General features: G+C 43.5%; 1 protein-coding gene across 1 annotated transcript in view; it reads left to right on the plus strand.

The window, feature by feature from the left end:
• LOC126458198 (uncharacterized) overlaps positions 1 to 12,956 on the plus strand; it is a 441,164-nt gene that overhangs the window by 392,168 nt on the left and 36,040 nt on the right. Inside the window, exon 6 of the mRNA XM_050095087.1 lies at positions 5,634 to 6,099. Within this exon, the coding sequence (XP_049951044.1) occupies positions 5,634 to 6,099 (466 nt within the window). The remainder of the gene's footprint in view (positions 1 to 5,633; positions 6,100 to 12,956) is intronic.

A 12,956-nucleotide genomic window follows, 5' to 3' on the forward strand; every position in this document is an offset into this window, starting at 1 on the left:
AAACATCTGAATAGTGAGTGACGAAGCCCATTTCCATCTAGATGGCCACGCTAATGTATAGAACCGTCCGTTCTGGGCCTCGGAGAACCCATGTGCACTACACCTGATTAATGTTCGTAGATTTCAAAAAGGCAATAAAAATATTATTATTTAGTGTAAATCTTTTTTTTCGGTAAATAAAACCTCTGGAGTTTTTCAGTAGTTCCAAATGCGCAATTCGTCTGCTCCAGCCTGGATTATTCCTTCTGTACATGTGCATCCTTCAGTTGGGCACATTTTAGGTTTTCAGGAAACATTATGCCTGGATAAGTCACCTAGTTTTCTGTCTGTAATGGTTTCTTCATCCGACGGCAGTGGTTGAAAGCACCCACTACTGTCTACCTTTAACCTATGACTACGCAGCATGTTATGACTGGTTTCATTGCCCTGAAACATTCTCCTTTGTATTAAATTGGACTCATGAATGAACAATAACGCGATCTGACTGCTTTCAGTGAAATTTGCGGCAGTGAACCAACTTCCAAAGCATAACGAAATAATAAAGGGACATTTAACGTAACTAAACCTATACAAATAGACATCAAAATCTTCGACTGTTCTACTACAACCTGTTAATGTATCACTCCTTGCAGAAGTGATACGTGTCATGCAGATGTAACTGCATGCCGTGTTTTCCATCACCTAACTAATGCAAAATGACTGAATTGAAAACAAAGTTTCGAAACATTCTTTGATGCAGTGTGTCTCTTCAAGATTGCGCCAACGTCCACTCACGTAACTTAGCTGAAAATTGCACATGAAATCAGAAAACAATGTTGCTACCGAAGCCAGTGCAAGAAATGTTCCCTTTGCTGAAGCAGTCAGAGATGTATTTCAAATACAAGCTTGAATCAACACAACTGCCGACAAACATGAAAGATCGGAAGACTAGAAAATGACTTCCTGAGGGAAGTAATCCACGAGAGAGTTGAATTTCAACTCGGTTATTAAATAACTCCTATTCATAATAATCCCCGTAATATTTAATGAGTGGACAAGTATATGATAAATCATTGATATGCTCGGATAACCCAGTGGAAACGTAGATATTGATCTCCATGCATACTAGCAAAGGCGCAAATAGAACAAAGAACTAACAATACTCAAGTGGATCGAAATTGAGAATTGGTGTCATGGACATCAAAAATCGTATGACATACAGGGTGATTTTTTTTCCACCGTCTACACACTCTAGGGTTTGATCATTGAGACGATACGGAACAAAAAAGATCTAATGAACTTATGTCCAGACATGCGTGGATTCCATGCTACAGACCATTTATTCAGTCATACATTGTTACAGAGACTACGCGCTGTATCACGCAGCCACAGTGTGTGTTGTAAATGGCTTCCGTGTGCCTCATCGTATGCGTGTAACCGGCATTGCAGGTTCTGTCTCACTTGTTCACAACGACCGGGCTGCGTGGAACAGTGTCGAAGGCGACAGGAATATGATGTTCCAGCGTCTCCACATCAGGGGTGGACTCTGCATACACGGTACTTTTGAGAAGGCCCCTTAAGCAGAAATCGCACGGATTGAGACCCGGTGAACGAGCAGGCCATGCAACCGGATCCTTTCGTCTGATCCATCGACCAGCGAAGACACGATTGAGATGCGTCTGGACGTTAACGGAGAAGTTGGCTGGAGCACCATCATGTAGCAGCCACATAAGCCTTCGAACCATCGATGGCACTTCTTCCAGCAGGGGAGGTAAACTCACCCGCAAGAAACGCCTGTAGTTCCCGCCTTTTGGCGACTTGAAAGGAAGACTGGTCCCAAAATACGGTCGCCAATTAATCCGGCCCACACACTCCGGCTGCACCGATGCTGATGATTCGCTGTCACCATACCAAGGGGTTTCCGCATACTGTCCCACAGATGGCTGTTTCGAATGTTGAAGATACCACTCCGCATAAAAGTGGCCTCATCTGCGAATAGGATGGAGGACACAAATCCCAGCATCGTGGTTGCCTTGTGAAGAAACCAGTGACAAAACTGTTCCCGGGGTCGAAAGTGTTGCTAAGCCCTGCATACGCTGCAAGTGATAAGGGTAGCAACAGTTCAGCACTGCCGTCTGGCTGACCCTGTACTGGCGGTCCAATTGCCTGGTACTGACACTGCTATCGCCTTCCACAGTGTTAATCACTTTTTCCTCCAAGTCTGGTGTCCGAATATTTCGTGTACGTCTTTCATGATTTCCAGCTTCCTGAAACAACCCTGCCTGAGGCAAACGGCGAAACAATGTTGCAAACATTGCTTTGGTTGTTGTCGGCGAGGATAGGTCTCCTGATACGATCTTGCTGCCCGCCGCCTGTTGTCATTTGCCTTTCCGTAAGTAAACACCAAGTCGGCAAGCTCTCGATTCGAATACGGGACCATTGCGTGCAACACTGTATACATCCACTACAGGGTGAGTCAACAATATAAGTGAATCGGACACAACAATACCAACTACTATGGCCAGGAGAGGGCGCTAGGGCATGACGTATGAGGAACAGTACCAACCTCTAGGAGGAAACCATGCATGCTGTAACAGTGGCTGCATGGTACAGCGCGTATTAGACCGCAGTCTCTGTAACAAAGCATGACTGAATAAATGGTCTATAGCAGGTCTATAGCATAGAAACCATGCATTTCCGGACCTAAGTTCATTGGACCTTTCTTGTTCCATATCTTCTCATCGATCAATCCCTAGAGTTCGTACACGGTGGAAAATATCACTCTGTATAACTACACCAATGCTGTGCGAGCAAGAAACTGTCTCACCAATAATCCTGGACGATGTAGTTCTAAAAGTCGGCAGCAGCCAGGTGACATTCCAGGCAAAAAAGGAATGCCTTGTCTGTCCGACAACACTACACTAGCGATCTCAGAAGTCGGCGCCAAGCAACATGATTGGCTGGCGTGACCACGTTTTAAGTATTCATTGAAGACTTGCTTTGCACTTCTCTTAGCAGGCGGAAACCTTGGCTACAGCGTCTTTCAGTCAAACAAGTGCTTAGCATCTCGCATACGAATACACGACGCGGAAGTCGTTTGTACGAGACGCCTTTCTAGGTGAAGTCACTGTTTCTATAGCGTGGGAATACGGGAGGGTGAGATAAAATTTGAGAGGCCAAAGGAGCAACATGTGTGGCTGTGTCCTCGAGGAAAATGAGCCAGGCTGCTTTCACGATGCATAAACACCCTCTTACACAGCTCCTTGGTATGCTTTGGTTTGACAGCCTCCCATAACCTTATACACATATTTCGGTAGTATGCTCCCCTAAACGTTTGCTCCCTCACGAGCATAATCTGTTAGCAACACACAGTGGCAGTTCCAAAAAAAAAAACGCCCAGCGTCGTCTTAGGCGATGACTGTTGGCTTTTTGCCCGTTTCAGCGATGCTGAACCCACATGTTTCCGCACTTTCATAAGTTCTTTTCCTTAAGGTCATGATGTTACATCCAACAGTCATCCATGGTTATTAAGTTAGTAAAGAAGTCATCTAGGCTGAGCTGACACGCAAAATCTCCCCTCTTTCCTCAGTTAGGTAGCCTTTTTGAATAGGCGTGAGCAGTTGCGAAACCCAGCTATTGGCGACGTTTTTCATGTTCAAAATTTCGTGAAATATGGACGATTTTCACATTTATCATTATCTCCTCCACTGTAATATGCTGTTCTTGGAGCTCCGAGGCCTGCTCCGTACACTCTCAGTTCTTGAGAGAGAAATAGTCTGTCACTTTGTTCTGTCATTCACACTTCTTTGATCACAGCTGAGGTATGTGCACTCCCCAGCAACTGTCTCATGTGATGGTGCACTTCCGCCACCGCAGCATGGATAGTTGCGAAGTTGTTCCTCTTTAAGTCTAGGTGACCAATGATATTAACGATACTCCACGTCACCAGGTGTGTTGCACTATTTAGTTTTAACTTCTCTAGCGGTGTGCTGTCGTATTGTGGCACAAGGTTTTCAGTGTGTACCACAACTGCAGAGATGCACCTAATGACAAAATATTAATTACATAACTGTGCAATGGCATGCTGAGAAGTAATTCCTCCGAATGTTTTATGTGAAAACTCGTAAAGACTCATAGATAAAACAAACTTCATTAACATTCAACATCTTCATTCTTCATGTCTACATGTTTATTTCGCAACATAGGCATCCTGGCAGACACATTTCGCACAATGAGAGATCAGTTTCTCGATAGTGTCACTGTAGGATGTTTGACTTTGTTGATGTTTCTCAATAATGAGAAGTGTGAAGTTATCCACAAGAGTAGAAAAAGGAATTAGCTAAATTTCGGTTACACGATAAATCACGAATATCTAAAGGCAGTAAATTTAACAAAATCCTTCGGTATTGCAATTACGAATAACTGAAGTTGGAACAGTCACATAGATTGGTGAAGCAAACCGAAGACTAAGATTTATTGGCAGAGCACTTAAAAAAAAATGCAACAGGTCTAATAACGAGATTGCTTGTGTGCCCTGTTCAGGAGTATTGCCGTGCAGTGCGTCATCTGCATCAGATAGGATCGACGGGGGACATCGAAAAAGGTGAAAGAAGGCCTGCTCGTATTTTGCTATCGCGAAATAGGGGTGAGACCGCCACCAATATTGTACATAAGTTGGGGTGGCAATAATTAAAACAAAGGCGTTTTTTGTTGAGACGAGATCTTACCACGACCGTTCAATAACGAGCTTTCTCCACCCAATGCGAAAATATTCTGTTGGCACCCACCTACGTAACGAGAGTGATGATTGTAATAAAGTAAATCAGAGCTCGCATAGAAAGATAAAGTGTCTGTTTTGCCCACACACTGCTAAAGAGCGGAACAGTAGAGAAATAGCTTGAAGGCATTTTGATGAACCCTCTGCCAGGCACTTGATTGTGAATTGCAGAGTAATGATGTAGATGGAGCCACTAGCTAACCTTCACTTGCACGGCCTTGTCGCTAGCAAAGTGAAGTCCTCAAAGGTGTTCTTTAAGTTATGAAAATAGATGAAAATCGGACAGTGACAAGTCGAGATTGTATGCAGGACGATCGATGTGAGGGACCCCAATGCATTGGACTGCTGCAGATGTTGCAGTGCTGATGCAGGGTCTTGCATTGTCATGCTGAAGAAGAGCATCCTCAATGTGTGGACCAACTCTTCAAATTTGAGTTTTCCGAGGCTGCACTGACAGAGTTGCATTACACATTTCCATGTTACAATTCAGAGCCCTCTAGTGGCAGAGGGTTGCATCTTGCATCAGTGAAGTGGTAAAGCTGACAAAATAATATACACAATGTGTAGTACTTCAACCAGTATAGAGAACCGAATTAAAAGTTCGTGTGCATTACTTTTCAGCGTGCCATCGTATTTTTTTAAGTGATAATTCAAACTTTGACTACTCCTCATGGCAGAAAATTTGATATGTGATAAGGTATGCAGGAGTGCAATCATTGTACAGAAAGATTCAGAATCGACATGTTCTTCTTAAGGTCTGCTAAGTTACACACAGATATACCACTTGGGAGAAAGTTCTGAAGAGCAGTAAACGCCACAAGCTTTTCGAGGCTATTTAGTCGGTACCTTCATCAGGTGATACTGTTTACTGTGGAAGGTGCTGACGTGGTCGGCTGTGGCGCTAAGCGCGCCCGCTCGCTGCACGACCTGCGCGCCGGCCCAGTGACGTCTGCCGTGAGAGACATGTGCCGCCTGTTCGAGGAGCGCGTCCAACAACAGCAGCAACACCTGCAACCACAACAGCAGCAGCTCGGGGAACAGCTGCACAGGCGGCGAGGGGTCTCAGTGGGTCGCGAGGCCACCGCCATCTTGTGCGCGGAGATCAGTAAGCAGCCAACCCCCACCCACACGACCGCCAACAACAGCTGCAGTAGCGGAGGCAGCAACAACAACAGCTGCAGCAACAGCAACAACCAACTGGCGTGCCGGCGTCGGGTGCGCCGCGCGGAGCGGCGCCTGGCGCGCCTGCAGGAGCTGTCTGCCGCCGCAGAGGACAAGGTGTGGCGCTTGCAGGAGGACATGGCCGCCATAGACCGACACCGCTCGCCAGCCAACACCCACAGGTGCGTCTCAGCACACGGCGATGTACTCTGCGTAGTGCCACAGCGGCTGGTTCCTCCATAAATGACGCAAAGCTGCGTATTCCCACTACATTTCTGAAACATTTTTCCCAATGAAGAACCATCTATTAGTTCTAAGCGTCCTTTTACTTCGGAGTAACAAATCTATTTCGAGAGATCACCAATGCAGTAACTCATGTGGGAATTCGCAGTTTTTCTTGCAACAAAACTATTCCTCTTCCAGTCGCCTTAAAGAAAAGGCAGCCCCACATCAATCATGTGGCTAACAAAGCTCATATCCACCCTATACCTCAGGCAGGAAGTCTTCAGCCATAGTTGTGTACCTCCATTTTGCACTGTCTGGCTACTACTGCTCTGTGCTACTGGGAGCTAATTCATCATCATCATCATCATCACCACCATCATCATCATGCTCCCAACTGGCTTAAATCATCTTATCTGCAGAGGTAATATTTCTTCTTTCTTTCCAGATATTTATTCCAATTTCTCCTGTTTTCTTGTATTTTGTTTATAGTATTACATACATTCAGTTCTTCCCTAATTTACAAATTTCGAAATCTGTCATCTCTTGTGCATTACTTCACTGCTCTTAGAAATCTCATTATAACCCACAATTCACTTCCGTAAACAAGCACTGGACCTACCATTCTCTTATAAAATTTCGAGTTTGTTTCTTTCCTCGTTTTAATATTTAGAGATCCAATTCTAACGGTAAGTTTATACTGCAGCCTTGCTGCTGGCACATCGCTGCTTGCCGAGATCTTTTACCTTGCACCTGTTAATATGCCCAGCTGTTAGCATTATTTGCAGTGGTGTGAAATGAAAACTGCATTATCTGCATCGTCTGGGGACAGTAACAATGGTTTGTTCACAACAGAATTGCGATTATTGACAAAGAGAAAGGGGAGGTGATACTTTGAATACAGAATGTCCAAAATGTAGATACTTTCACCTATTATATCACCTCGCTTCTCTAGTCAGTTATAAATCTCACAACAAAGTTTCCTGTGTATTTTAAATATTACTAAACCACAAACAGTTAAATATATGAAAAACAACGTCATTAATGCAGTTTCTGTAACCAAGTGATTCATTGATAGGTCTACTCAGACCGAGGTAACAGTTCGTCAGTTATTATACACATACTTCACGTACAAAGTCTGTCACTCACAGATTTTCGTCCCTTTTCTATCGAAGAGAAGAATACGATAAATGAAGTGAAGCAGACAGACTGTTTCCAAAAATTATTATACGTAATATTATCCATTACGATGCTCTGTACGCCACCTGTCCAAGACAGTTTTGTGCCCTAAAACGGCTGAAATAACTGCTTGGTAAAATCTTCACATGTAATTCTCACTCTTGAAGGTATCTCGTAAGCTCACAATATATACTACTGTCTTTTTGTTGTAGTTCCATTAGTAGGATAGTGAGAAAATGCAGTCAGCACACGTACAACCCATTCTCGAATATTACTAAAGTGTTTGGGATCCATACCAAACAGGAATATCAGCAGGTATTGGGGGTATACTAACAAGAGCAACACCACTGACCACATGTTTGTTTGATCCACGGAAGACAGTTACAATAATGCAGAAGAGACTGAAATGGCAAATGCTTGAAGACAGACGCAAACTGTCTCACGGAAGACGACTTACGGTGTTTAAGCACCAGGAATATACAGCAACCCCCTATATATTGTTCTTTCAGGGACCGCGAAGACAAGATGACACTAATTACAGCTGGCACAGAGGCATTTAAGCAGTCATTTTTCCCACGTTCCGTATGCACATGGAATGGGAAGAAACTTTAATACACTATCTCACCGAAATTATCCGGAAGTCCCTATGTAATGTCCAGTTCACCACCGGATGTACAAGCAGTGGTCCAATCAGATTAAAAGGAGGCGGGGAGTACTGTGTTGTCAGTAGAGAAGCTGCGTGTAATAGCAGAATGTGTTGGTCAGAACAGAATAGTGGTTCCGAAAGTGGACTAGTCATTAGATGTCACAGGAGTAACAAATACGTCAGGGAGCCACCTAAGTAACGAATCCACCAGGGGCATTTGAATCCTTCTAACGCTGCCTACGTCGACTATTGGTGATGTGTATGTTTAGCTGTGGCTGTCCCATTTAACAAATACTACGCAGACTTCTTACACTGCTGAGGGGTGGTTGTAGAAAATCACATGGAATCTGCAGAAGGAATCGCTCGTTTAATTACAAAGTGCTATCAGCAGTCCATCTAGTGCAGTGGCTATATGTAGAATCGGATACAGTGGTTGACCAGCTCCGTACAATCCACAAGTTTCTGTAGGCAATGTTGTAAAGGGTGAAATCATTGGCAGTGAATGACTGGAAACGAGCGATTTGTGAAAGATGCCATACCATACGCATTCCAATGCAAGGGCGTGGATTTGACGAATAGCTGGAGAATGTTACCTGGCGATATTCTTCGTGGTTAGGGTGAGGTCACCTTACGAAAACGCTAAATGCGCTAGGATATGAAGAGAAGAGAGCGGATAGGTGGAAAGAGTACATTGAAGGCCTCTGAGGTAGAAGATTTGTCTGATATTATAGAAGAATAAACATGAGTCGATTTAGAACAGAGAGGGGATCCAGAATCAGAATTTAAAGGAGCTTCGGAGGATTTAAAATCCAAGAATTTTTAAAATCATTGGGTGAAATGGCAACAAAAGGACTATTCACGTTGGTGTGTAGAATGTACGACTCTGGCGACATATCATCTGACTTTCGGAAAAATATCATACACACAATTCCAAAGACTGCAAGAGGTGACAAGTGCGAGAATTATCGCACAGTCAGCTTAATAGCTCATACGTCCAAGTTGCTGATAAGAATAATATACAGAAGAATGGAAAAGAAATTTGAGTACCTGTTCGATGACCAGTTTTGCTTTAGGAAGGGTAAAGGCACCAAGAGACAGTTCTGGCCTTGCGGTCGATAATGGAAGCAAGGCTAAAGAAAAATAAAGACACTTTCTTAGGATTTGTCGACGGGAAAAAGCGTTCGACAATGTAAAATGGTGAGATATGTCCGAAATTCTGCTGTAGGGAGAGACGGATAATACGCAATAAGTACATCTACATCCATACTCTGCAAGCCACCTGACGGTGTGTGGCGGAGGGTACCCTGAGTACCTCTATCGGTTCTCCCTTCTATTCCAGTCTCGTATTGTTCGTGGAAAGGAGGATTGTCGGTATGCTTCTGTGTGGGCTCTAATCTCTCTGATTTTATCCTCATGGTCTCTTCGCGAGATATACGTAGGAGGGAGCAATATACTGCTTGACTCCTCGGTGAAGGTATGTTCTCGAAAGTTTAACAAAAGCCCGTACCGAGCTACTGAGCGTCTCTCCTGCAGAGTCTTCCACTGGAGTTTATCTATCATCTCCGTAACGCTTTCGCGATTACTAAATGATCCTGTAACGAAGCGCGCTGCTCTCCGTTGGATCTTCTCTATCTCTTCTATCAACCCTATCTGGTACGGATCCCACACTGGTGAGCAGTATTCAAGCAGTGGGCGAACAAGCGTACTGTAACCTACTTCCTTTGTTTTCGGATTGCATTTCCTTAGGATTCTTCCAATGAATCTCAGTCTGGCATCTGCTTTACCGACGATCAACTTTATATGATCATTCCATTTTAAATCACTACTAATGCGTACTCCCAGATAATTTATGGAATTAAATGCTTCCAGTTGCTGACCTGCTATTTTGTAGATAAATGATAGGGGATCTATCTTTCTATATATTCGCAGCACTTTACACTTGTCTACATTGAGATTGAATTGCCATTCCCTGCACCATGCGTCAATTCGCTGCAGATCCTCCTGCATTTCAGTACAATTTTCCATTGTTACAACCTCTCGATACACCACAGCATCATCTGCAAAAAACCTCGGTGAACTTCCGATGTCATCCACAAGGTCATTTATATATATTGTGAATAGCAACGGTCCTATGACACTCCCCTGCGGCACACCTGAAATCACTCTTACTTCGGAAGGCTTCTCTCCATTGAGAATGACATGCTGCGTTCTGTTATCTAGGAACTCTTCAATCCAATCACACAATTGGTCTGATAGTCCACATGCCCTTACTTTGTTCATTAAACGACTGTGGGGAACTGTATCGAACGCCTTGCGGAAGTCAAGAAACACGGCATTTACCTGTGAACCCGTGTCTATGGCCCTCTGAGTCTCGTGGACGAATAGCGCGAGCTGGGTTTCATACGACCGTCTTTTTCGAAACCCATGCTGATTCCTACAGAGTGGATTTCTAGTCTCCAGAAAAGTCATTATACTCGAACATAATACGTGTTCCAAAATTCTGCAACTGATCGACGTTAGAGATATAGGTCTATAGTTCTGCACATCTGTTCGACGTCCCTTCTTGAAAACGGGGATGACCTGTGCCCTTTTCCAATCCTTTGGAACGCTACGCTCTTCTAGAGACCTACGGTACACCGCTGCAAGAAGGGGGCCAAGTTCCTTCGCGTACTCTGTGTAAAATCGAACTGGTATCCCATCAGGCTTTCCTCTTTTGAGCGATTTTAATTGTCTCTCTATCCCTCTGTCGTCTATTTCGATATCTACTATTTTGTCATCTGTGCGACAATCTAGAGAAGGAACTACAGTGCAGTCTTCCTCTGTGAAACAGCTTTGGAAAAAGACATTTAGTATTTCGGCTTTTAGTCTGTCATCCTCTGTTTCAGTACCATTTTGGTCACAGAGTGTCTGGACATTTTGTTTTGATCCACCTACCGCTTTGACATGAGACCAGAATTTCTTAGGATTTTCTGCCAAGTCAGTACATAGAACTTTACTTTCGAATTCATTGAACGCCTCTCGCATAGCCCTCCTCACACTAAATTCCGCTTCGCGTAATTTTTGTTAGTCTGCAAGGCTTTGGCTATGTTTATGTTTGCTGTGAAGTTCCCTTTGCTTCCGCAGCCGTTTTCTAACTCGGTTGTTGTACCACGGTGGCTCTTTTCCATCTCTTACGATCTTGCTTGGCACATGCTCATCTAACGCATATTGTACGATGGTTTTGAACTTTGTCCACTGATCCTCAACACCATCTGTACTTGAGACAAAACTTTTGTGTTGAGCCGTCAGGTACTCTGTAATCTGCTTTTTGTCACTTTAGCTAAACAGAAAAATCTTCCTACATTTTTTAATATTTCTATTTACGTCTGAAATCATCGATGCAGTAACCGCTTTATGATCGCTGATTCCCTGTTCTGCGTTAACTGTTTCAAATAGTTCGGGTCTGTTTGTCACCAGAAGGTCTAATACGTTATCGCCACGAGTCGGTTCTCTGTTTAACTGCTCAAGGTAGTTTTCAGATAGGGCACTTAAAAAAAATTTCACTGGATTCTTTGTCCCTGCCACCCGCTATGAACGTTTGAGTCTCCCAGTCTATATCCGGCAAATTAAAATCTCCACCCAGAACTATAACATGGTGGTGAAATCTACTCGAAATATTTTCCAAATTATCCTTCAGGTGCTCAGCCACAACAGCTGCTGAGCCAGGGGGCCTATAGAGACATCCAATTACCATGTCTGAGCCTGCTTTAACCGTGACCTTCACCCAAATTATTTCACATTTCGGATCTCCGTCAATTTCCTTCGATACTATTGCACTTCTTATCGCTATAAACACGCCTTCCCCTTCACTGTCCAGCATGTCTCTGCGGTATACATTCCAATGTGAGTTTAGGATTTCATTACTGTTTACGTCTGGTTTCAGCCAACTTTCTGTCCCTAGTACTATATGGGCGTTGTGACCGTAAAAGAGCCAACAGGGAATAATAAGAGTGGACGACCAAGAACGAAGTGCTCGTATTAAAAAAGGGTAGGACAAGGATGTAGTCTTTAGACCCTAATGCTGAATCTGTACATCGAAGAAGCAATGATGCAAATAAAAGAAAGGTTCAGGAGTGGAATTAAAATTCAAGGTGAAAGGATATCAGTAACACGATTCGCTGATGACGTTGCTATCCTGAGTGAAAGTGGAGAACAATTACATCATGTGCTGAATGGAATGAACAATCTAATTAGTACAGAATATGGACTGGTAGTATGTCGAAGGAAGAGGGAAGTAATGTGAAGTAGCAGAAATGAGAACAGTGAGAAACTTAAAATCAGGATTGATGGTCACTAAATAGGTGAAGTTAAGGAATTCTGCTACCTAGGCAGCAAAATAACCAATGGCGGACGGACCGTGGAGGACATAAAAAGCAGACTAGCACTGGCTAAAAGGGCATTCCTGGCCAAGACAAGTTTACTAATATCAAATATAGGCCTTAATCTGAGGAAGAAATTTCTGAAAATGTATGTTTATAACACAGCATTGTAAGGTAGTGAAACATGGGTTGTGGGAAAGCTGGAAAAGAAGAGAATCGAAGCATTTGAGATGTAGTGCTACAGATGGATGTAGAAAAGTGGGTGAACTGGTAAAGTAAGAGGAAGCGAATATGTGGAAAACACTGACAAGGAGAAGGGATAGGATGATAGGACATCTATTAAGATATTAGGGAATGACTTCCATGGCACTAGAGGGAGCTGGAGCTGTAGAGGGAAAGAACTGTAGAGAGACAAATATTGGAATACATCCAGGAAACAACTGAACACATAGGTTGCAAGTGCTGCTCGAAGATGAAGAGGTTGGCACAGAAGAGGAACTCGTGGCAGGCCACATCAAACCAGTCAGAAGACTGATGACATAAAAACAAATGAATGTGTACACAATTTTGTACTGTGTACAGTAAAGGAACAGTTTGAAGACGATGATTGTTTCAATCAGCATTACATTACACT

The sequence above is a fragment of the Schistocerca serialis genome, chromosome 2, assembly GCF_023864345.2.
Source record: "Schistocerca serialis cubense isolate TAMUIC-IGC-003099 chromosome 2, iqSchSeri2.2, whole genome shotgun sequence".
NCBI lineage: Eukaryota > Metazoa > Arthropoda > Insecta > Orthoptera > Acrididae > Schistocerca > Schistocerca serialis.